The 21,783-nt window shown below is 66.4% G+C and overlaps 3 protein-coding genes across 5 annotated transcripts; 2 read left to right on the top strand and 1 right to left on the bottom strand.

Annotated features, from left to right (window-relative positions):
• The first annotated feature begins 1,373 nt into the window (after positions 1–1,373).
• Positions 1,374–6,848, top strand: ZFYVE27 (zinc finger FYVE-type containing 27). Of its 3 annotated transcripts, XM_087767182.1 has the most exons (12): positions 1,378–1,728; positions 1,802–1,872; positions 1,944–2,130; positions 2,303–2,398; positions 2,589–2,701; positions 3,428–3,558; positions 3,924–3,995; positions 4,160–4,180; positions 4,368–4,512; positions 4,818–4,864; positions 5,729–5,810; positions 6,024–6,848. In XM_087767182.1, the coding sequence occupies exons 1-12, from the start codon at positions 1,532–1,534 to the stop codon at positions 6,086–6,088; spliced, it is 1,227 nt and encodes a 408-aa protein (XP_087623308.1). In that variant the 5' UTR covers positions 1,378–1,531; the 3' UTR covers positions 6,089–6,848. The 3 variants fall into 3 exon arrangements, with proteins under 3 accessions (XP_087623307.1, XP_087623308.1, XP_009464475.2); XM_087767181.1 differs by lacking the exon at positions 1,802–1,872 and having other exon boundaries at positions 1,374–1,728; positions 2,303–2,412; XM_009466200.2 differs by lacking the exon at positions 4,160–4,180 and having other exon boundaries at positions 1,385–1,728.
• Positions 6,849–8,043: 1,195 nt separating this feature from the next.
• Positions 8,044–12,160, bottom strand: SFRP5 (secreted frizzled related protein 5). Its single transcript, XM_009465196.2, has 3 exons — positions 11,566–12,160; positions 10,867–10,944; positions 8,044–10,469 (listed from the first exon to the last, which is right to left on the bottom strand). The coding sequence occupies exons 1-3, from the start codon at positions 12,101–12,103 to the stop codon at positions 10,129–10,131; spliced, it is 957 nt and encodes a 318-aa protein (XP_009463471.2). The 5' UTR covers positions 12,104–12,160; the 3' UTR covers positions 8,044–10,128.
• Positions 12,161–18,924: 6,764 nt separating this feature from the next.
• Positions 18,925–21,413, top strand: GOLGA7B (golgin A7 family member B). Its single transcript, XM_087765392.1, has 5 exons — positions 18,925–18,976; positions 20,108–20,233; positions 20,628–20,780; positions 20,937–21,038; positions 21,167–21,413. Exons 1-5 carry the CDS (start codon positions 18,965–18,967, stop codon positions 21,263–21,265), a joined length of 492 nt encoding a protein of 163 aa, XP_087621518.1. The 5' UTR covers positions 18,925–18,964; the 3' UTR covers positions 21,266–21,413.
• Positions 21,414–21,783: the final 370 nt, after the last annotated feature.

The following is a 21,783-nucleotide window of genomic DNA, read 5'->3' as shown; positions in this document are numbered from 1 at the left end:
GGATGGGATGGAGCTGCATTCCTATGGGCTTTGTCACTCCCGGGCTGAAAGGGCTCTCTGTCCTCGGCCGGGGCACTACTGGGCAGTTGTGCCCATGCTGCTGGGCCCCCGGAGGGGCAGCCGGCATCTCCTGGGGCTGGCTCCATGCACTCTCGGGACGGCGATCAGCCTTGGAGCTCTGCCCGCAGCTGGGGCATCACCGGGCCACCCAGCCCTCTGCCCGTGGGACACGTGCCCTGCTCACCGGAGGCTGCGGGAAGCTGGCAGCAGCATTGAGCCCCACACTGCCCTCATAGCCCGAGAGCTGGCATAGGGTTAACAAGGTTGCATGGAGTATTATGGGATGGCATCCTCCCTTTTGGCATGGGTCACAGCCCGGGGTCCCCAGAGCATCCCTGGGAGCCAGCAGCCCTGCCCTGCTGCAAGCCTCTGACCTGGACAGCCTGCGGTGACCAGGGTGGTGGGAGCAGGACCGCAGGCTGCTGTGCGGGGCAGCGCCAGCGCAGCCAGGGCTGGGCTGCTCTGGGGCGCGGAGGGCAGCGGATGAGCTGCCAGCCACGCGCAGGGGCCGGGGGGAACCCCCCGCTCCCTCCCAGGGACCCCCGCTGCGGGGCTGGTCTCTGGTCTCTCGCTGTGGAGAGGTGCCCCGGCAAGGGAGCCCATGGGACAAACGCACAGTGCCCCAGTACAGCTGGGAGCTGTACATGCCGAGACCCAGGCTGGGACTGAGCTCCGCACCAGGATTAGACCCGGATCAGGGTCAGACCCAGGCTGGGACTGAGCCCTGCACCAGGATTAGACCCGGATCAGGGTCAGACCCAGGCTGGGACTGAGCCCTGCACCAGGATTAGACCCGGATCAGGGTCAGACCCAGGCTGGGACTGAGCCCTGCACCAGGATTAGACCCGGATCAGGGTCAGACCCAGGCTGGGACTGAGCTCCGCACCAGGATTAGACCCGGATCAGGGTCAGACCCAAGCTGGGACTGAGCCCTGCACCAGGATTAGACCTGGATCAGGGTCAGACCCAGGCTGGGACTGAGCCCTGCACCAGGATTAGACCCAGATCAGTGCCCAGCCCCGGACCGGGGCCGGACCCAGACTGGGGCTGAGCCCTGGACCGGACCAGACCCGGATCGGGACCGGGCCGGGACCCGGATTAACCCCAGGTCAGGGCTGAGCCCCGTATCTAGACCCACGGTCCGGTCGCAGGACCCCGAGCGCACCCACGGGCACGAGCCCCGGCCCCGCCGCCGATGGCCCCCGCGGGCCGGGCCGGGCGGGGCGGGGCGGGGCGGGGCGGGGCGGGGCCGAACCGCCGCCGCTTCCGGGGCCTCTTCCGCCCCTTTGCCCGCGCAGGGGCGGGGCTTCTGCCTGCCCTTCCTTGGCCGGCTCTTCTGATTGGCTGCGTGCCAGCGCGGCGGGTGAGGTCACGGCGCACCTGGTGGCTTCCCGGAAGCGGAGTGCAGCGTAGGGCCCAGCTCGGCGGCGGGCCCGGCCTGGCCCGACCCCGCTCCCCGGCCCGTCCCGTCATGCAGGCGGTGGAGCGGGACGGGGCGGCAGGCGGCCCCGAAGGGGCGGCGGGGGGCGCTGAGGCCCCGCCGGAGCCGTCTCCGCCCAAGGCCGCCGCCGCTTTCGATCTGCTGGAGCTGGTGCGGAGCTACCGGCGGCTGGAGCTCTACCTGGAGCCGCTGCGGGACGCCGCCGAGGGCGTCCGCTCCCTCCTCCGGTAGGTGCGGGCTGGGCCGGGACCGAGACCGTTCCCGGGGCCTCGCGTCCCTCACCCTCCCTCCTCTCGGCAGGTGGCAGCGGCCCGTCTGCTCCCTCCTCGTCTGCCTCGGCCTCAACTTCCTCCTCCTCACCCTCGGCCAAGGTGCGTGTGGGGGGGACAGGGCCCCTCCCCTGCCCGGACCCCCCGGGCTGACGCTGTCCCGCCTCTTCCAGCCGCCTGGTACTCGGTGCTCGCCCTCTTGGTGGTGGTGCCGGCCCTGCTGGGGTACCTGCAGGAGACGTGCCGGGCCCGGCCCTCGGAGCCGGAGCTGGTGCGCAGGAGGTACCACAGCGTCCGGCGGGAGGACCTGCGCAAGGTGCAGCTCTCGCGGCAGGAGGCCGTCGCCCAGGTCAAGAGCTTGTGAGTCTCTGGAGCCCTCCCGGCTGCGGGGCTGCTGGGGCCTCTGTGGCTGGGAAGGCTCCTCCGTGGCTGTGGAGGGCCTGCATTCACGCCACTGTAAAGCGTGTGAGTGTGGGGGAGCCAGGGAGTGTGTTTGCGGGGCCTTTTTGTGACTGTGAGGTCTCATTCGCAGCCTGATCCAGCTGGAGGGGTTCCTGAGCGGGATGTGCTGCAGCTGCGAGGCAGTGTACCGTGTACTGTACTGGGAGAACCCCACTGTCTCTTCCCAGTGAGTAGCATTGGGTAAGGCATCCTGTGGTGGGCTCAGTGGGGAAAGGGGCCCGGCCAGGCCTGTGGAGCTGTGTTTGATGTGTTTGGTACTTGGAGAGAGCAGGTGGAGGACCAGGCGAGGGAAAGGGGCTTGTGCTGTGGTGTGAGTTGCTCTGTCTTGACTGCAGTGTCCTGCTGCTCCTTCCCAGGTTTTATGGGGCGCTTCTGGGCTCTGTCTGTGTCCTCTACCTGCTGCCCCTCTGCTGGGTCCTGGCCATCCTCAATAGCACCCTCTTCCTGGGCAACACCCAGTTCTACCAAGGTAAGAGACCTCCCTGGAAGTGGCTCGTGTGGGATGGGTTGGGGAAAGGCCCCCTGAAGCCAGAGATCCTGCCCTGGACCTCTCCCAGCACCCTCATGTGAGCCCAGTGTCCTGTGTCAGGTTCTGCCATGGGACCTGAACCCCCCTGATGGCAACAATGTCCTAGGGATGGTGCTCAGCAGCCCAGGCTGGGTGGTGGGGTCCTGGGGCTCAGCTGTGAGAGGTGAGATTCTCTCCTGATATGTGTCCTGGCCTGGGTGCTGTTTCCCGCTCTTCTCTGTGCTGCGGCAAACTGGGGCCTGGCAATGCAGCCTGTACGTGTCGTTGCCACCCTTCTCGGTCCCTGACCCTGCTCTGCAGGACTTGAAATGCTCTTGGTGCCTGTGGCAAGGTATGACACAGGCTTGAAAACGTGCTGCTGGAGGGGAGAAGAGGTGGAGGCACTCCCTGTTCTGTGGCACGTCCTGGATGAGATTTGTGTGGCTGAGCCATGACTAAGGCCCCTGCTGTTCCCTGTCCTGAGCTGGGGCAGGCAGTGGGGGGTTCCCTGCTGCCCTAACTTTGATGTGTGAGCAGAGAAGGGCTCAGGGTACCTGATGGGTGAAGGTTGTATGTGTCAATGTCCCACCTGGCGCCCTGGAGATAGTTCTTGCAGCCGGCTGCTGTGTGGTGGGGCTGGGAGAAGGGAAGTGCCAGCCCACTCCAGCTGCTCCTTCCTCTTACCAGTGATAATGGAGCTCAAGGCCTCGATCGAGCAGTGTGTGGGCACCAAACCCCTCGAGAGCACTCCCGAGCCTGCTGAACCCCTGCCAGCTGCTGCCCCCCCGGATCGGACCCCCACACCCACCAGCACAGAGGTGAGATGGGGGCAGGGCTGGCAGTTGTGGGGTGGGAGCTGCTGGGTCAGCCCTTTGGTCTGACTGTGTCTGTGTCCCTCTACCCACAAACTCCTTCCAGCTGCCAGCTTTGCTGGAAGCCTGTGAGCCCCTCCTGAGTTACTGGGGGGCTGCCCTGCTGCGCTGGGGGCTTGGCTCAGTCCTTTTGCTGCATGTAAAGATGCAGTCTGGGGAGGCAGGGGCTCACTTCACCTTCTGTGACTCATGTCTTCTCATGGGGCTGCCAGGGGCCTGGTCCTTTGTCCTGCAACCGGCTTCAGAAGCGTGGGCCCACCTTTGTACAGGGGTGGGGGTACAGCATGACGAGCTCTGTGAATCTCTTGCAGGACCTTACCCCTGGCAGCGTGGAGGAGGCAGAGGAGGCAGAGCCTGATGAAGAGTTCAAAGATGCTATCGAGGTTTGAGGCTGGTGGGGGCAGGCCATGCCTGCAGGGCAGCTGAGGTGGGAAGGGGTGAGGGCCTTGGTGGGCCAGCTGGGTGCTCAGGGAGGGTGGCTGTGGGGCTGGGCGCCTCTGACTCCATCTGTACTGCCTCTCCTCTCTGTCCCATGCTGCGGGAGAAGGAGAACCAGCTGCTGGTCATGGTGAGTACTGCCATGTCAAGGTGTGCAAGAGGGGCATCTCCTCCCAGCTGGAACTGGCAGCCTTTGCCTGGTTTGCCGGTGGCTTGTGGCGATGCCAGGTGGAGCATCCTGCCTGTTGGGTGCCCATCTCTGGGGTGGGTGGCTCTGCAGCCACCCCTCTGTGCTCAGCTGGCTCTGCTCTCTGCAGGAGGATGACGAGAGCTCTCAGTGCTCAGCAGATTTTGACCTCAGCCTCCCAGACAACGGTTTTATGAGCAAAAACGAGGTGATCCGCAGCAAGGTGTCGCGCCTGACCGAGCGTCTGCGCAAGCGCTACCCCAGCAACAACTTCGGTAAGGCTGGGAGCAGGTGCTGCTTGGGGGAGCTCAGCAGCGCGGGGTCTGCACTACTCCCAGTGGTGACCACTGAACTGGGAGTGGACAGAGTGGTGTGGTACTTGCTAGGGCTGTGCTGACTCCTCCGGTGACCTGCCCCCTCCATGGGGAGGATGTTCCCAGCCCTCCTAGGAAGGGCAAGGATGGGAAGGTGCAGCAATGTCGTCTCTGAGCTGAGCCTTTACAATAGCCATGTGTGTTCCTGTACCTCTTGCAGTCCCAGGCACCAGAGCCCTGCCTGACCTCTGCTCTCTTTCTTCCAGGGAGCTGCACAGGCTGCGCAGCCACCTTCTCTGTGCTCAAGAAGAGGGTGAGTCTTCAGCTTCTACCCCAGCTTGCTGCCTGCACCTGGGGCAGAGGTGTTCCATGTGTCTGGCTTGCCCTGGCTTTCTCTGGCAGCTCAGGTGGTGGCCTCAGTCACAGCCCAGCAGCGGATGACCTCAGCTAAGTGCTGGGTGTTGTCGCATGCCTAATGGTGCCAGGGATCCCTTGTGCTGTGGAGCCTTTGTCTATTTGCTGCTTTGGAAGGTGCCTCAGGCTGAACGTGCGTGTGCTGGTGTGGAAGGCACCTCCTCTTGCCCTGGTTTAGCCTGTTTCCTGCGGCCTGAGAGCTTTCTGGTGAAGCAGAGCACGGGTCTGTTTGTGGGAGCTAGAGGAGCGAAGGCTGCCCCTGTTGTCTTATCTGAGCCCCTACATGTGATGCTTAGCACACGGTCCCCTGGGCAGTTCTGGGAAGGATGTCTCTCTTGTCCCCTCCAGACTCGCATTGCTGTCTTCCTGCTGCCTCTCGTTCTCCAGACTTGTGGCCCCCTCCCCTCACTCCTGGCTTAGTCTGATACATGTCTGGGGCTCCCTGGAGCTTGCGTCCCTCCAGGGTTACAGCATAGGAAGTGATATAGTGTCCTTAACCCTCCTGGAGCCTGTGCTTTCTCAGGCTGGGCACAGGCCGCCTGTGATGTTAGCGCATACTTGAATGCAAATCCAGTGTTAGGCCTGGGCAGTTTGTCCAGGTGTTGTTGGCAGATGACCCCTCTGCTGTTGCCGTCGGGGCTCAGGGCTTGCACCCGCTCCCCTTCAGCAGGGAATGCTGTTAGCAGTGCTCTTGCACTGGGGTTTGCCAGGGAGGGCTGGGAGTGGGCCCAGAGTAGTGTCTCACCTCCACCTCTCTCCACAGCGGAGCTGCAGTAACTGTGGGAACAGCTTCTGCTCCAGGTGTTGTTCCTTCAAAGTCCCCAAGGCTGTGATGGGAGCCACAGGTGAGTGGAAAGGTGGAGGAGGGCAGGGCTCCTGCTCCCACCTGCGCTGTCTGCTTCAGGGATTTGCCCCAGCCCTGGTGGGGAGGGTGGACGGGACCTGCCCAGCGTAGCCTGGCTCGGGACGGAGCGGTGATGGGTTTGCAGCTCCGTGGCTGAGGTCCCTGGCCTGTGGTGGAGAAGGGGGGCACCTCTGACACCTGCTTTCCTTTCCAGCCCCGGAGGCTCAGAGGGAGACGGTGTTTGTGTGTGCTCTGTGCAACCAGGTGCTCATCAAGTGACTGAAACAGGCCCAGCCAGCTCCTGGGTCCTGCTCTGCCTGACACCCAGGACAGCGGGTGCCCTTGCAGCCGGGAGCCTCGGCTACTTGGTTCCTAGCATGGCGTCACCCTGCCAGAAGACGCTTGCGCTCGCTGTTCCTCCTGCCAGTGCCAGGCTGGGGGCAGACCAACCCTCCTTGCCACGCAGCATCTGCTGCGCCAGCTGGGTCCCTGCGGCGGAGCATTGCCCGCAGCTGTGCCCCCATCCCTGCAGCTGCTCCAAGCTCAGGGTGCTCCCCAGTACTTGCTGTGCCCTGCTACATACTTGCCCAGGCCCTGTGGCCTGGGTCAGTGATGGAGGAGCCATCCTTCCCGCTTGTCGTCCTACCTCCACCTCCTGGGTGGGGCAGAACAACCTCAGGGCTATGTCCCTACCTTTCCCAGCACTGTGCTAGGTGACTGTATTTTTGGGATCAAGTCAGAGCTCTGTCTGCATCCCCAGGAGATGTGGTCTTTGGTCCTGGCTCAGCAGAGCCCTGCTAGTCACTGCTGTGCTCCTCGGCCTCGCTGCCTGCAGGTTTAGTCTTCCCCCCCCCCCCATATTTGGCTGTAGTGCAGAGGAGGCAAGAGGGTAAGTTTGGGCTGGGCTCTGCGGTCTCCAGCTGCAGCATGAGAAGAGGCACGAGTTAGTGCTGCTCTGTGCACTTAGTGACTGCTGCTTTCTACTACAGATTAATATATAAGTGTATACAGAGAACGACCAATAAATCTCTTGCCCTCAGCTGGCTCTTGTCTTGCCCTGGTGAAAGCTGTCTGAGGCCCAAGGTCACTGCAGCACCTCTGTGACCTTGTCCCCGCTGTCCTGCAGGTGGTCGCGGAGAAATGGTGTGTCTCTGCTACCAGCTCTCCTTGCTTACTGGAGTTTCCATCCTCTGTCATGCTGTGGCCTTGTTTGCCCCCTGCTCAGGGCTGTGTGCAGCTGCCCCTCCTTGGCTGTGCCAGGGCCGCATCCTGCTGGGCTGGAGCCGGGGAGCAGCTCAGCTCTGGCAGGAGCTGCTGGGCTTCCTCTCTGCCTCCCAGGGCTGCTCCTTCCCCTGCCCTGCCCAGGCGGTGGTCCCGGCAGCTGCCTGCGCGCACAAGGGTGACCTTTCCCTGTGTGAACAGCGAAGCGCCCAGCTATCCCAGGAATGTGACCCTGGCTGCCGTGCAGCTGGGAACGGCCATGGCCTGGGTCCCTGCCAGCCAGCTGCAGCTTTGGGGGGCCTGGGGGCGGCCGGTGCTCTTGGGCTGGCATTGCCCAGTGCCCACCAGGCTGTGACACCTACCAGCCTGGAGAAGGTACTGGGGGCCCAGATCTCATTGCTGATCCTACGCCCCACCAGTGTGGGCCAGCCCCGGAGGCAGCCTGAGCCCTCCTCTCGGCCATGGGCTCATAAACCCCTTCCTCAAGCTGTGCCCTGTGGAAATTTGGGGAAAAGCTGGGCTTGGCAGCGATGATGAGGGTGTCTGAGTCGTGCTGGGTGTGCTCCAAGGCCAGGGTGTGCGGGGGGGCTGGCACGCAAAGGGCTCAGCAGTTATTGGGGGCAGTGGAGCAGCCGTAACATTGGGGAGGGGGCTGCATAGCACCCCAAGAGCTGTGGGGTCGTATTTGTGGGTGGGGGTGTACCTGCAATGGGCCGAGTACTGGTCTGCCGGGGGCTGGGGGGGCTGAGCTGTAGAGCTCAGCCGGCCGATGGTGGGAGGCAGAGAGAGGTTACTTGTCTTTCTAGAGAAAACACTTGGAGCGATGAGCACCATGGCCATGTATGTCTAAATGCTCCCTGGAAAGATGGTAATGACGCAAAATACAGAGGGCTACAGATAAACTCGGGCTGGGGGAGATTTTTTTTTTTTTTTGGTGTGTACTTTAAGTTTTGCAGTAAAATGACATAATTGACGATGTTTATTCCCATGGCAGCGTGCTCAGCAGCCTCGCTCTGAACATACCTTCCAACAACATTTGAGTTTTTTCCTCAGTTTTTTTCCATGTTTGCCAGGGTGGAGGGTGGGGGCAGCAACCGCCTGCCCCCGCTGTGAGGCTGTGGCAGGGGCACATCCCTCCGGCTGGGGAGGGATGTGTGTGCCCTTTCAAGCTCTGGGAGGTGGGGGGTGGCCAGTGGGGCCGAGGCCATGCCCGAGGGGGGCAGAGGGAGCAGGAATCACCCCGGTGTGGGGCAGGTGCCCAGTGGCTTTGTCAGCCGGCAGGAGGGTGGGCGCAGGCATCCTACAACCTCAATTCCCCTCTTGTCCCGGGAGGCTCCCCTGCGGCAGGGCCAGCTCCGGTGAGAAGCCGCAGTGTCGGCAGCCAGGCGCTGGGTAAATATCGCGGTGGCCGCCTTCGTGCCTCCCTCACCCGTCGGGACAGGCGGACGCAAGAATGTGCTGGGTAAACGGGGCTGGAGTGGGAGAGAGGCAGGTGGGCTGCCCCCCTCGCCTGCTGGGGGGGACAGGGGGGCTGCTGGGGCAGGGGCAGCCCCTGCTCCGGGGCTGGGGGAGCCGAGCTGAAGGGCAGCACCCTGCTGCCATCAGAGGGGCCAGGCTGAGGGCTGCCCCCGTCCCGGTGCTGCTGGGGGGGTCCCAGCTGGTGCAGGTGGGTGTCCCCAGGGAACCTTTTGGGAGGAGGCTGGAGGTGGTGGGGTGGGAGATCTGGCAGCAGGACAGGGCTGGCTGGGAGCTGCAGACAGGGCTTTCAGGTGGTGTGGAGGTGGGGTGCCCAGGGATGGAGGCAGGGATCCTGGCACAGGATCTGGCCCCTCACTATGCTCAGTGCCAGGGTACCCACATGCACCTCCAGCTCCCAGCCTGCAGATCTGTCCCCCAGGGGTGGCGGAGGGAGAAACCTCTCTGGCAAATGCCCTCAGACCCAGCTGTGGGGCTCCCTGTTCCCCCCCATCCTTCCTCATCTCGCCACCCTCCCAGGCTCCCTGAAGTGGCAGGGATGCCTGAGTCTCCAGCGATGCCTGTGACCACAGGGAACCCTGTCCCTCGGCTTGGCCAGGCTGCCCAGCCTTGGGCTCTTGGCACGGCGCCTGGAGCAGGGCTAGAGCCAGAGCCCAGGGTGACCCCGCTCCCTCGGGTCGCCCCACTCAGTGAGCAGGACCGGGAGCCCCCTCCCATCCTTCCTGGGGTCCCTGAGGGAGCCCCAAGGGGCAGTTGCCCATGAACCACAGGGAGCTGGACACAGGCTTCTCCGAGGCGGCATAATTTACTGTGATGTGGATGGGCAAGGGGTGCCTGGGCTGGGTCTTGTTGGGGGTGTGTGCGAGGGATGCAGCAGGGCTGTCTGGGGGGCTTGGAGGTGGACCCCCCACCACTGAGCCATGTGGGATGGGAAGGGTGGGGGAGCCCAGGCAGGGGCCGTGCTGCTCTGGGCACTTGGTCTTGAGGGGGCCAGTCTGTAGGGACAGTCGGGCAGCAGGGACCTGCTTTGGCTGGGGTGGGTCCCTGCAAAGGTGGGATAATCCAGGGCTGGGGTGTGAGCTCAGGGTGTGTGCGTGGGATGCTTTGGTGGGCTGCAGTAGGGATTTGGGGGAGCTGAGGGTCTGGGCATATCGTCAGGGAGCTGGGCAGGGGACACCGGGGTGCAGGGTAGGGGTCTTGGGTGCAGCCAAGGGATCCCAAGAAGGCCAAGCAGGGATCCTAAGTGCAGGCAAGGGTCCCTGGGTGCCAGGCAGAGGGCTTGGGGTTAGCAAAGGGTCTCTGGTGCAGACCAGGGCTCACAAGCATGCAGAACAAGGGTCCTGGGTGCAGCCTAAGCTCCTGGGTGTGGGCAGGGGTCCTGGGAGCAGAACAGGGGTCCCAGGGGTGCAGAGAAGGGCTCTTAGGATGGGGCAGGGGTCCTGGCTGTGGATCAAGGCTCCCATGAATGCAGCTGGGAATCCTCGGGGAGCAGAGCAGGGTCCTGGGGCACAGTCAAGGGGCTGAGGGGAGCAGAGCCGGGGTCCTGGGGTGCAACCAGGGTGCCAGGGGTGCAGTGTCAAGCCAGTGCAGGAGTCCCAGGGCAGGGCAGGGTGGGCAAAGCCCTAGTGCTGCCCGGCCCCATACAGCAGGGGGTGGTAGAGGGGGCAGGGGTAGGAGAACATGAACTTGACGGCAAACTTCATCTCCTTGTTGTGCTTCTGCCAGGGGTAGACAGCGAGGAGGAGCAGACGGCCGCCCACCTTGCGGCCCATTACCAGAAAGCTGCCGCTGAGGCTGTCGAGCTGGGGGCAGGGGCAGGCGGCCGCGTTCCTCATGTGCAGCACCATCTTCTTGGTGTCCTTGCGCTTGAGCGGGCCCAGCTTCAGCACCTTCTTCTTCTGGGCGGCCACCAGCCGCCGCTCCCCGTTCTCCTCCGTCATCTCCTTGATGCGCATCTTCACCACTGTGTGGGGCAGCCGTGGGGCACAGTTGGTGGGGGGTGCTGGGGGGTCTGGGCTAGGCACCTGTGCAGTACAGGGTGCAGCCCATCCCTGGGGTGGGACCCAGAAGGGTCTCTGGGGAAGTTACTGTGTGAGGAGGGGAAGGGGCTGTTGGGGGGGTTCAGCAGAGGCCCCCAGTGACCCTCCCAGATGTCCCATTCTGCCTGTCCCCACACCCATGCCTTCTCCTGTGCTGCACCCATCCTATGCACACAGGGTCCAAGGGAATGGCTTGGGGGGTCTCCCATGGGGCTGTCCCTGGAAAACCATGCCCTCCAGCCAACCCCTGCCTGGGCTGTCAGAGGTGGGGGAGGGCAGCCCCTTGTCTGGGGGGACCGGGAAGGGGACCCCAGCACTCACCGAAGTCACTGGAGCACATCTGCTCCATCATGCCATCCGCCTTGTGCTCCATCTCACACTGGGTGCAGATCTTGGACACTGCAGTGAGAGACCAGCCGCTGTCACAGCTCCCTGCTGCTGATGCCTGTCACCTGGGCCAGCTCCGCAGGGACATGCTGGGAGAGCCCTGGCAGCCCCTTTGCTCCCTGGGCAGCTGTGCCGGGGTAATGCGGGGGCACAGAGCACCTCGCTGGCCAGTGTCCCAGCACCCCCCCAGAGGGACGGGGTATGAGGACACCCCTCGTCCAGCTGCCGACGCTTTGGGGCATGGCAGCAGCAGCGCGGGTGGCCCCAGCCTGAAGGGTGTCACAGCCCTGATCCTGACCCTGGGCTGCCTTTGGGTGATGCCCCCTCCCTTGCCTGAGGGACAGCCACCCCGCAACAGCCACTCCGCGACAGCAGCGACAGGTACAGGATGCTCTTTGCTGCTGGGATGGGACCCAGCGGGAGGCAAGGGATACAGCTCTGCCACGGCTCCCGTCTTGTCCCACGTTCACCCCCAACGCTGCTCCGCTCTGCCCTGCTTCAAGGGGTGCAGACATGGGGGTGCGGGGGCTCCGCAGGGGGACCCTGCATGCAGCTCTCTGGCTGCATGGGGACACGCTGCTGGCAGGTGCCCTGTGCGCATCCTCATCCCATCGCAGTGCCCTTCCCGCTTACCTGGCGGTGGGGTGGCCTTGCTGCTCCCAAACTGGACGGCGATGCAGAGCTCATGGTCGGAGGGGAACTTGCCACAGTGCAGCATCTCTGGCCAGGGGAAGCCGTAGGACTCCATGACGGGGGCGCAGGAGTCGCGCACCACCTCGCAGAGGGAGCGGCAGGGGTAGACGGGCCGGTCGAGGCAGACGGGGGCGAAGAGGGAGCAGAGGAAGAGCTGGGTGTCGGTATGGCACTGCTTGGCAAGCAGGGGCACCCAGCTGCTGGCCTGCTGCTTGGCCTCGGCCATGGTCTCGTGCTCCAACAGGTTGGGCAGCCGCATGCGCTTGTAGCCCACGTCGCGGCAGAGCTGCATGTCGGGCGGGATGTCGAGGCACTGCGGCTCCCGCCCGTAGAATCGCCCGTGGGGCAGGCTCTCGGGCTGCCAGCCGTAGTAGTCGTAGTGCTGCCCGCCGGCCGGGGACCCCACCAGCGCCAGGGCCAGGGCCAGGGCCAGCAGCGCCGTGCCCCGGCCCCCCGGGGCGCCGCTCGCCCGCGGCATCGCCGCTGCCTGCCTGCCGCCGTCGGCCGTGGCCGCCGAGCCGGACGGGAGCGCGGCTCCGCGCGCTGCCTGCTCCCTTAGCGCCTCCCACGCTCGCTGCCCTTTCTAAGGAGCCCGGGGAGGCCTCACCGGCAGCCAATCTGCTCCGGCTGCGGGGCCCCCCGGGGCTGGCCCCCCGGCCCCACGCCAGCCTGCCCCACCAGCCACCCCGCTGCCGCTTGCCCTCCCGCCCCGGGCAGCCAGGTGGGTGGACGGCGCTGCGTGCCCCTCGCCCTCCCGGGGAGCCCCCCTGCATGCAGCCCCCCCACCCCACCCGGGCTCCCTGTCCCCCGAGGCGATGCCCTCTGGAAGGGCTGGCTCGCCTGCCCCATGGGGATGTGTTGTGGGTTCAAGGTGCCCCCGTTATCCAGCAGCCCCTCTGCCCCCATCCCAGCTGGCACCCCACAGGTACGCCCTGGCGTGGGGCAGGGGACCCTGGTTCCTACCTTATGGCCCCCCACGGTCTCCTGTGCCCCAAGGGGTATGGGTTTGGGGGGTGCTTGAGGTGCAGGGGATGGAGGAGCAGGACACCCCAGAGGCTTCATGCTGCAGCACTGAGGGGGCAGCTGGGACACCCACGTGCCAGGTGCCACGTGTGGCATCAATGACAAGGTGATGCCATGGGCATGGGGTCCTTATTGCTCATGGATGGCCCTGCCAGCATGCACCCCGGGCAGCCCATGGTCTGCTGGGCACAGGGATAGCTGGGGTTACACCTCCCACCAAAGGGCTTGCACCCAGGCACTGCCGGTGCCCCAGGGGCAGAGCCAGAGCCTGAGTGGGGTGAGGGAGGGCAGCGCTGGGGCCACATACCCCCATCCCCTTGGAGATGGACTGGGCCAGGGGGTGCAAGGCTCAAGACCCCATTAGAAACCCATTTGTCTGCAGGGGTTATCTGGGGCACCCCCTCCCCTTTCCGTGATCGATGCCCCTGCCTGGCCAACGGGCTCTGGGCCGCCTCTGGCCCCTGCCCGCCGGATAAGGTGGCTCTGTTAATGGGCAACAGAGCAAACAGCCTGCTGCAGGCAGGCGATAGCAGCTGCCCTTTGCCCCGGGCTGGGGGCAGAGACTGTCCCCCCCAGTCCTGGTGGGATCCATCTTGCTTTGGGGCTATGCCGGGAACCTCACCCGCATGCCTTGCACCCACCTGCAGCCTGCCTGCCCTCCCTGTGCCCGCCGTGCCGGGTGCAGCGCCTGTCACTGCACCGCCCAGGGATGCTTGCTGCCGGACCGAGGGTGGACTGAGCTCATCCTGCCCCAGCCAAGCCCCGGAGATGGCACCATTAATGTGTAACCGCCGGGGAGCACGATAAGATAGAGCCACCCTTTATCAGGGCTGCCCGGTAGCAGGAGGGAGGGTGCTGGAGGAGGCATTGGGCTGTCACAGGAGGAGTGAGATTGCCTGGAGATAAATGCTGATTGATAGAAAATAGCTAATCCGTGATGGATGGGCCTGGGCAGGGCAGCCGGGGAGCTCGGCTAATTGCCATGGGAACTGGGCTGGGGCCGGTGAGGCCTGGGAGCCAGAGCAGGGAGGTGGAGGCAGAGGGAGCCTGCGTGTGCGGGATGGAGCTGCTGGTGTGTGGGATGCCAAGCACACCTTGCCCCACGGGTGTGCGGTGTCCCCGGGCTGTCCCCGTGGCACTGCCAGCACTGCTGCTGTCCTGCTCTTGGCCACAGACCAGTTCCTGGCTCTCAGCCCACCCTGTCCCCCAGCCCAGTCCAGCCCCCAGCACCCACAGTTCCTCCCAGGAAGGTGCTGGGGATGCCGAGCACCTTGCGCCAGCTGGCACCCCATCAGATGAAGGCGAGAGGGCTGGTGGGGCTGGGGGGCAGTGGGGGGAACGAGGGGCTCCCTGCCAGCTGGCCTGGCCCCCCCGTCTGTCACGATGCCTTCATTAGAGCCACTGAGTCACCTCTTGGCAGCGTGGCCATGCTGGGGGGAGCAGGGCTGGCCCTAGGAGAGGGGTGTCCGTCCCCTGCTCCCGCCCGGCCAGGTGTCCTGGCAGCCTTGTCCCTGAGCTGAAGCCGTGCCTCTGCTCTGTGGGGGTCCCTGCTCACACCCATTGCTTCCTTAACCCTTCCCCACCCGGGCTGCTGCAGGGCTGGGGGAGTTAGATCTGGGCTGTACCCCGGGGAAGGGGATGGCCCCAGGGCAGCTGGAGCTGGCACCCTCCCCTGTGTCCTGTCTGCACAGGCTGCTCCGGTGCCTGTGACCCTGTCCTGCGCCCGCGCAGCCGGCTGGGGGACTGACATTTGCGCCTGTCACTCCGGGGAGCCGGCTGTGCCACCGCCTGTGTCACCTGTCACAGCAGTGAGACCGGTAGTGGGGCCATGGGGGCTGCCCCCTCCACGCTGGGGACCTCGGGGACCACCAGCCAGGGTGGCATGGTAAGAGGACATCCCCTGGGTGCCCCCTCGCCACTCCGGGCCCTCCCCAGAGACCTGTGCCTGGCTGGAGCACAGAGCAGATCGGAGCCAGGGGAGCAGGAGGGTCCTGGGAAATGAGATGCTGAGCAGGGTCCTGGTCACCTCTTCCCATCCTCTCCCGTTGTGTCCCCGCTCCCTCTCCTGCCGCAGCTTTGGGTGCTGCTGTGGGCAGAGACGCATCCCTCAGGGCTGGGCGGGCTCCCTCCCGTCCTCCCTGGCTGTTTGTCCTGGGACTCCTGCTTCTGGGTTGCATCAGTGCTGGGCATGGGCTGCAGCCGCTGGGGAGCAGGGACCCTCAGCTGGGGACAGCACACCGGGGCTGGCCGTGCAGGGACAGGCGTCCTAGGGTGTCTGGCAGCTCCCGGGGGAGAGCAGCCCAGCGCAGGGGGCAATGCGGGGCTGGCAGCATGGCTCCGCGGGGGTGGCCCTGCCTAGGGGTGGCGGAGGGAGGCTGGGGCACGGCCAGGGCACCCTGGGGCTGGGCTGGCCCAGGAGCATGGGACTGGCAGGGCGGGCAGCGGGCAGGGGCAGCGGTGGCCAGGCACTTGCCCTGCGCCCACACACGCTCCCGCTCGCCCGGCAGCCCCAGGAATGCGGCTGGCAGCGCTCCCGGCCCAGCTGCGGGGCCGAGGCCGCCCTGGCACCCTCCCAGCCCCTCAGCAGCTCCTGGCCCTGCCCGGCTCCCGCCAGCCTGCACACAGACCCCCTGTTCGCCGCCGGCCCTGGCTCCCGGCCCCCGACCCCCCTCTGCGGGGCAGGGAGGGGCACGTCCTGCGTGGGCATGCCTCTGGGGAAGAGCCCCTTTGCCTCGCAATGTGGCACTATGCATGGGGATGCGGGGACATGGGGACCCTCTCTGCAGCACTGCTGGCCCCCCACCCCGCCAGGGAGCTGGGAGAAGCCACCCATGTCTGCTCCCAGCACAGCCCTGCTCCCAGCACAGCCCCGTCCCCAGCACGGGGGTAATCCTTGCACAGCTGTGGCTCCCAGCTGGTGCCTTTGCCAAAGCTGGACCTTGGCACCTCCCTCCGAAACCACATCCCCCCACCCCTCACCCCTTTGCAGAAGGGTGCTGGGTCCCCCTGCCCGTGCAGTCCTGAGGTGTGTGCTGGGGGGCTGCCCCCACCCTCTGCGAGGGCTCCCAGTGCAACAGGGTCCTGGCAGCACCCGTCAGGATGGACACAGCTGGACATGGCGGTGCTGTGGGCACCATGTAGGGGTGCCCATCCTCAGGGTGCCCAGGCTGTAGGGCTGGTTGGCCCCAGTTTGGGGCAGTCTCCCCATCCTGTGCAAAGGTGCAGGCTGGGGCACTTGGAGCTGTTTTCCAGCAGCTCCCAGTGTGGAGGACGTGTCCCCCCCATACTGGTGTACACATCTGCCGCCTCCCAAGAAAGGTTATCAGCTAATCACCCTGCCCCTCTGTCTCTGCGTGCCTCCCAAATGTCACCGTTGTCCTCACTGGGGCGGTGAGCTCATGCTCCCCCCATCCTATTAATGAAAGCCCCCCCCTCCAGCACCATGTGAAGCAGCTGCCAGGGCCTGGCCCTGCCGTGGCTCCTTTGAAGCGGAGCCGGAGCTGCTGACAGCCCTGACAGGCTGGGGAGGGGGCTTGGCACGTAGCAGGTGCAGGATGGGGCCCCAGGGGCTGGTCCTGGGCTGGTTGCAGGGCTCCAGCTGTCCTCCACAGCACCCAGCCACTGTGCCAGGACTGCAGGGAGGGTTAGGGTGCAGGGATGGGGTACAGCACCATGCACCCAGGGATACCCCCCAGTCTTGGCCTGGGGGCCAAGCACAGGGGCTGGACCAGGGGCATTGCTGGGGCATGGCTGCCATGGTGCGATGGGCACGGGCATGCTGGCTGCATGGGGTTGTCTGTAGGGGTCCCAAGCGGACCCCACGCCTGTCCCGTGAGGCCAGGGGCAGGGGCTCTGGGCGGTCAGCGAGAGCCGGGGGCAAGGGGATGTCTGCAGGGTCTGTCTGCAGGACGGGTCAGAGCCCCCTTACTCCAGGTGCGGGGGAGTAAAGGCAGCTCTGGCAGCAGCCGTGTGTGCGGTGCCCGCCCCCGCTGCCAGGCAGCCTAAAAATAGCCCCTTGGGGCTCAGCGGATGGAGCAGAAGGGCCAGAGCCCTGTTGCTGCAGGCACCCTGCCAGCCCCCCGCACAGTGCCAGGGGCCAGCGGGGCAGCAGGGCCACGCAGCATTTTGGGGCTTCCCCGAGCCCCCGCTGCCCCTGCTCCTGCTGCCTGGGATCCCGTCAGCTATGCCAGGCCCCCCCTGCCCCCTCCACCTCTGCCCTGCCCTGCTTGGAGCGATGGCACGGCACGGCACGGCAAGGAACGGCATGGCATGGCATGACAGCAGCCTGTCCCCTCTGCATGGGAACCAGCAGGGTCTGGCCCTGCCCTGGTTAGAACTGTAAAGCCCACGATGGTGCATCCCACATGGGGGGGTGGCAGGCGCCGGTAGGCTCCGGAGATGCCGGGGGCTGCGGGGCACTGCAGGCAGGGCCAGGGTCTGTGTGGGGATAGGGAGCTCTGCGGGGCAGGTCCAGGCTGTCCGTGTCCTGCCTGCCACTGGGCAAGGCTTGCTCCTGGGTGGTATGGCTGGGGGAAGGCAGCTGCCCATGAGCGAATGAAGACGTCCCACCGAAGGGCACTCCTTGACACGTGCCTTGGTCCTGCAGACAGCAGGTCTGTGGCTTGTGAGGCAGCTGGAGCCCAAGACCGAGGGTTCAGCGCCTGGGCTGGATTGGTGCAACCAGAGAAGGGACAACCCTGGGGCAGCACCGCGGGGTGCAGGCAGATGGGCAGAGCCTGGGGTGGCAGGGACAGCTGGGTCCCCCGGCTGCTCTTGGCCCCTCGCCGCGGCGTGGGAGAGCAAACTTCATCTCCTGGCAGGCGCAGCATTGCCATGGAAACTGGCAGGGCGCTGCCAGGCGGACAGGCGAGCCCTGACGTGACAGTGACATGCAGCACGGGAAGGAGCCGAGATGCAGGGCCTGGTCTTGGGGGCATCTGGGGACATGCTTGGATGTGTGAGCACGTGCGCCTGGGTGCGTGCCTGGGGGTGCACGGGAGGGTGTGGGCAGATGTGTGCATCAGAGTACCTGCACAAATGCCTGCATCTGCGTACATGCACGTGTGTGTGTACATGGGACAGCCCACGCCACCCCCCAGGGGGGGCCTTTGGGTCTGTGGCACTGGCTGTACCCCACTGCTCTGGGGTGTGGGCTGGCAGGGCTGCTCTGGACCCCAGGGACAGCAGTTTTCCCCCAAAAACTACGGGATCCATGGGACAGCAGGTTTCCCCAAAAGCTATGGGATCCGTAGCTTTGTGTTTGGGAGGGGAGATGCACCTTCCAACGCGGGTCCCTGCCTGCATGTTTCCCTTGGTCCCAAACCCTGCCACACTCCAGCATGCAGGGGCTGCCTGCCAGCCACCCCAGGGCTTTGCCTCTATTTGCTCTGCCCGAAGCCTGTGCCGGTGCTCAGTCAGCTGGAGCTGCCCCTGTTTCACCAGGGCCCCTGTGTGTGAGGCGGGCAGCCGGCCGTGCTGCGTTAGCAGCCCGAGCAGACGGGCTGGCAGGGCCCCCGCGCTGCCTTCAGCATCGCCCAGGTGTGGAGGGAAGGGCTGGCTGCTCTCCTGCCTGACCAGGGCCCTGTGCCCAGCCACCGCGGCCCTCCCGCCTCGGCTGGGAGCACCCCCTCCTTCGCCGCTCGGGACAGCCTCTGTTCCCCCCGTTTGGCATTTCTCTGGCTCTAATTGAGCTGTCAATGGGCAGAGATAACAGGGAATTCGTTAGCTCTCCACTTTGATGTCTGCCCGCGCTGCGATGGCAGCACCCACTCCGGAGCGCAGCGCCAGCTGCAAATCCCTCGCAACCAAACAGCTCCAGACGCGGCCCCTCGGCGTGGCAGGCTGCCAGCCCCCCAGATCCCCACCGGCCCACCGCCTCCGCTACCGCCAGCAGCACCCCCTCGGCAGCCAGCAGCCCCCGGGCACCTACAGCCGCAGCCCCTCAGCAGCCGGGCCCCGGTACCCGCACCACCGGCCGCACCCCCGGGACCTATAGCAGCAGCCCCCCCGCGCTGGGCGCAGCCCCGGGGCAGCCGGCCCCCGGTACCGCCGTCCCCAGCAACGGGGGCCGCGTCCTTCAGGGACTCCGTGCCGGTAGCGGCGAGCGCCCATCCCCGCCGCCTCGGGGCGGGCCGTGCCGGGCCGGGCGGCTGCGCAGACGGGGCGGCCGGGCCCGCCTCCGCCGCTCGGCACAGCAGCACCGCGGACAGCGCCCGGTCCCCCCGCGCCGCTCGGCACGGCCCCGGTGGCAGCGCCCGTCCCCCCCGCCCCGCCCCGGCACAGCCCGGCCCGGCCCGGCCCGGGCGCCCGCCGCGCCATGGCCACCGAGGTGGGTGCACGGCGGGGGCCACCCCGGCAGCGGGGGCCACCCCGGCAGCGGGCACCTCCCGGCCCCGGGCTGCGGCGGAGCCCCCCCGCTCTGCCCCGCCGCCATCGGCCGCGGGGATGGGGGGCGGGCTGGTGTGGGAGGGCGGCGTGGGGCGGGGCTCCGCGGGGGTGCACGGGGGGAGTGGGGCAGTGTGGGGCTGGGAGGGGTGCGCGGTCTGTGAGCCCGTGTGTACGGGGGTGCCGGGGGGTGTGGGGGGGTGCGGGGTGACCTTGTTGGAGGCAGCAGCGTGGGTCTGGGGTGCGGTGCCCCGGGAGGCTGTGGGTCCCTCTCCCAGGTGCTGTGGGTGGGACCCGGGACGGGGGCAGAGGGTCTGTGGGGCACACAGTGGGAGGTGGCCACATGCCACCCGACGGGAAGCACAGGGAGGGCTCTGACACCCGCCCTTGGCACAGCCTGGCCCCCCCATTCTCCCACCCTCCTCTCCAGCCCCCCCCCCAGCTGCCCCGCAGCCCAGAGCCCAGGGGGCTTGTACCCCTGGGCCCTTGTACCCCGGGGCTGCCAGGGCTGGGCTGAGCGCCTGCGGCCACCGGGGCTGCTGATCCCTTTTGTGCAGCCGCCCCGCTGCAGCCTGCCCGCCTGCTGCGCTGCCGCTGCAGACCCACTGCCCAGCTCCTGCTCCTCTCGCTTCCCTCCTCCTGCCTGGGAGCTGTTGGGGGCAGCTGCACCCTGGGGACAAAGGGTAGCCCCCTCCCCGGGTCGTGGCCCACTGGGGACACACACCCAAGCATGCAGCAGCCGGTGCAGGCGAGGCCAGGCACCAGCCCCGGGGCAGGGAGCACATGCATTTGCCCACGCTGCGAGCGGGGGGCTGCCATGACATCCTCCCCTTGCTGCCATCCTCCCCTTGCTGCCATCCTCCCCTCACTCCTGGCCTCGCACCTCCTGCGCCGAGCTGTGGTCATGGCATGACACAGCCCATGCCGGGGGCTCCCTGCCTTGGGGTCTGCGAGCCTGCAGCCCCCATGCCCTGACACTGAGGGAATGGCATTGCTCCCGGGGTCCCCAGCCCCCAGCAAGGATGCCCGTCACCCCACGGCTGTGGCCCCCCCGGCTCACCCCACCGCCCTCTAGGTGCACAGCCTGCAGGAGCTGCGGCGCAGCGCGTCCCTGGCCACCAAGGTCTTTGTCCAGCGGGATTACAGCGACGGGACCACGTGCCAGTTCCAGACAAAGTTCCCCCCTGAGCTGGAGAGCCGGGTAGGGAGCCTGGCAGGCCAACAGGGTGGGGGTGCCCCATGTTGGTGCCCTATGGGGGCTCGGGGGAGAGAGGGGTCTGAAGTCATGGGTCCCCCATAGGGTAGTGTATGGCCCTGGGCCAGCTGATGCGGCTGGGTGCATGCCATCACAGCCACCTTGCCTGCTGTGCAAGGGCTTGAGTGCTCCTGGGGACCAGGAGGCTCTGGTGAAGGGCTGGAGGCTCAGCAGGTCTTTTGACGTGGGTGGGCAGTGGGCAGGGGCTAGGGAGCTGAGGCATCAGCTGGGCAGGGAGGAGAGGGTTAAGCACTCCACAAGTCCCCCCGGGGATGGGGATAGGGCAGTGCAGAGGGTCAGCTTCTGGACAGACTCGTCTTCACCCTGATTTCTGCTCTAGATTGAGCGGCAGCTCTTCGAGGAAACTGTAAAAACCCTTAATGGCTTCTATGCCGAGGCAGAGAAGATTGGGGGCAGCTCATACCTGGAGGGGTGCCTGGCCTGCGCCACCGCCTATTTCATCTTCCTCTGCATGGAGACGCACTACGAGAAGGTGCTGAGGTCCAGGGGAGGGCTTGGGGATGGGCACGACTGGCGAGGGGCACAGGGATGGCACAGGGAGTGGGGGGGGGGCTGGAGGCCAGAGCAGGGCTCGCAGGGGAGGACATCAGGGCTGGCAGGCCCTGAGTGTCCCTTCGTGTGCTGGCAGGTCTTGAAGAAGATCTCCAAGTACATCCAAGAGCAGAATGAGAAGATCTATGCGCCACGGGGGCTGCTGCTCACCGACCCCCTGGAGCGTGGCATGAGGGTCGTATCCTCTGGGCAGTGGGGGGCTGGGGGGGAGGACAAGGGTGAGGGGTGGGGGCACACCGGGAGTGGGTGCTGGGCAATTGGATTTGTGGCTGGCACATCCCACCGATGATCCTTAGCAGGGCCCAGATCGAGATCTCCATCTATGAGGACCGGTGCAGCAGCGGCAGCTCCAGCAGCGGCAGCTCCAGCAGCAGCAGCGGTGGCGGCGGGGCGGGGAGCCGGTGACTGGCAGGGAGTCCCTGCAGGGACTCGTACTGCCGGGACAGTGGCCTCTCCGAGCTCCGCAGGCTGCACTACCAGAGCACCCGCTTCTGAGCCCAGGGTGGGCTGGAGAGGGAGGCCGGGGGCTGCCCGCCGGGGCTGCCCACCCCCCTCTGCTCTGTGCCCCCCACAGTGGCTCTGCCCCTGCTCAGACCCGCTGTGGGCAGGGGCTGGTGCTGGGGCATCCCAGGTGCTTCCCACTGAGCCAAACTGGTGCCAAGGGGCTCCCACAGCCCTCGGGGTGCTCTGCGCTGCTGCCTCTGCCCCAAGCGAAGGAGCTTGCCCTGCCACGGGCAGGCCCAGCTGGCAGCGCCCTGCGTGCCATGCATCAGGGAGCAGCGGGACCAGCAAAGCCCCAGGCAGTGCTAAGGGGAGAGGGGCTTAGCCCCATGCCCATGGGCACTGCCAGCCCTTGCTGGACCCCCTCCCTGGGGCCTCCCGCTCTTGGTGCTGCAGGGTTGGCTCAGCCACTGCGTGCCTGC

Source organism: Nipponia nippon, unplaced genomic scaffold (assembly GCF_047370975.1).
Source record: "Nipponia nippon isolate SJK-2023a ecotype South Korea unplaced genomic scaffold, ASM4737097v1 scaffold_3, whole genome shotgun sequence".
NCBI lineage: Eukaryota > Metazoa > Chordata > Aves > Pelecaniformes > Threskiornithidae > Nipponia > Nipponia nippon.
This window is presented reverse-complemented; position numbering and strand designations above follow the sequence as displayed.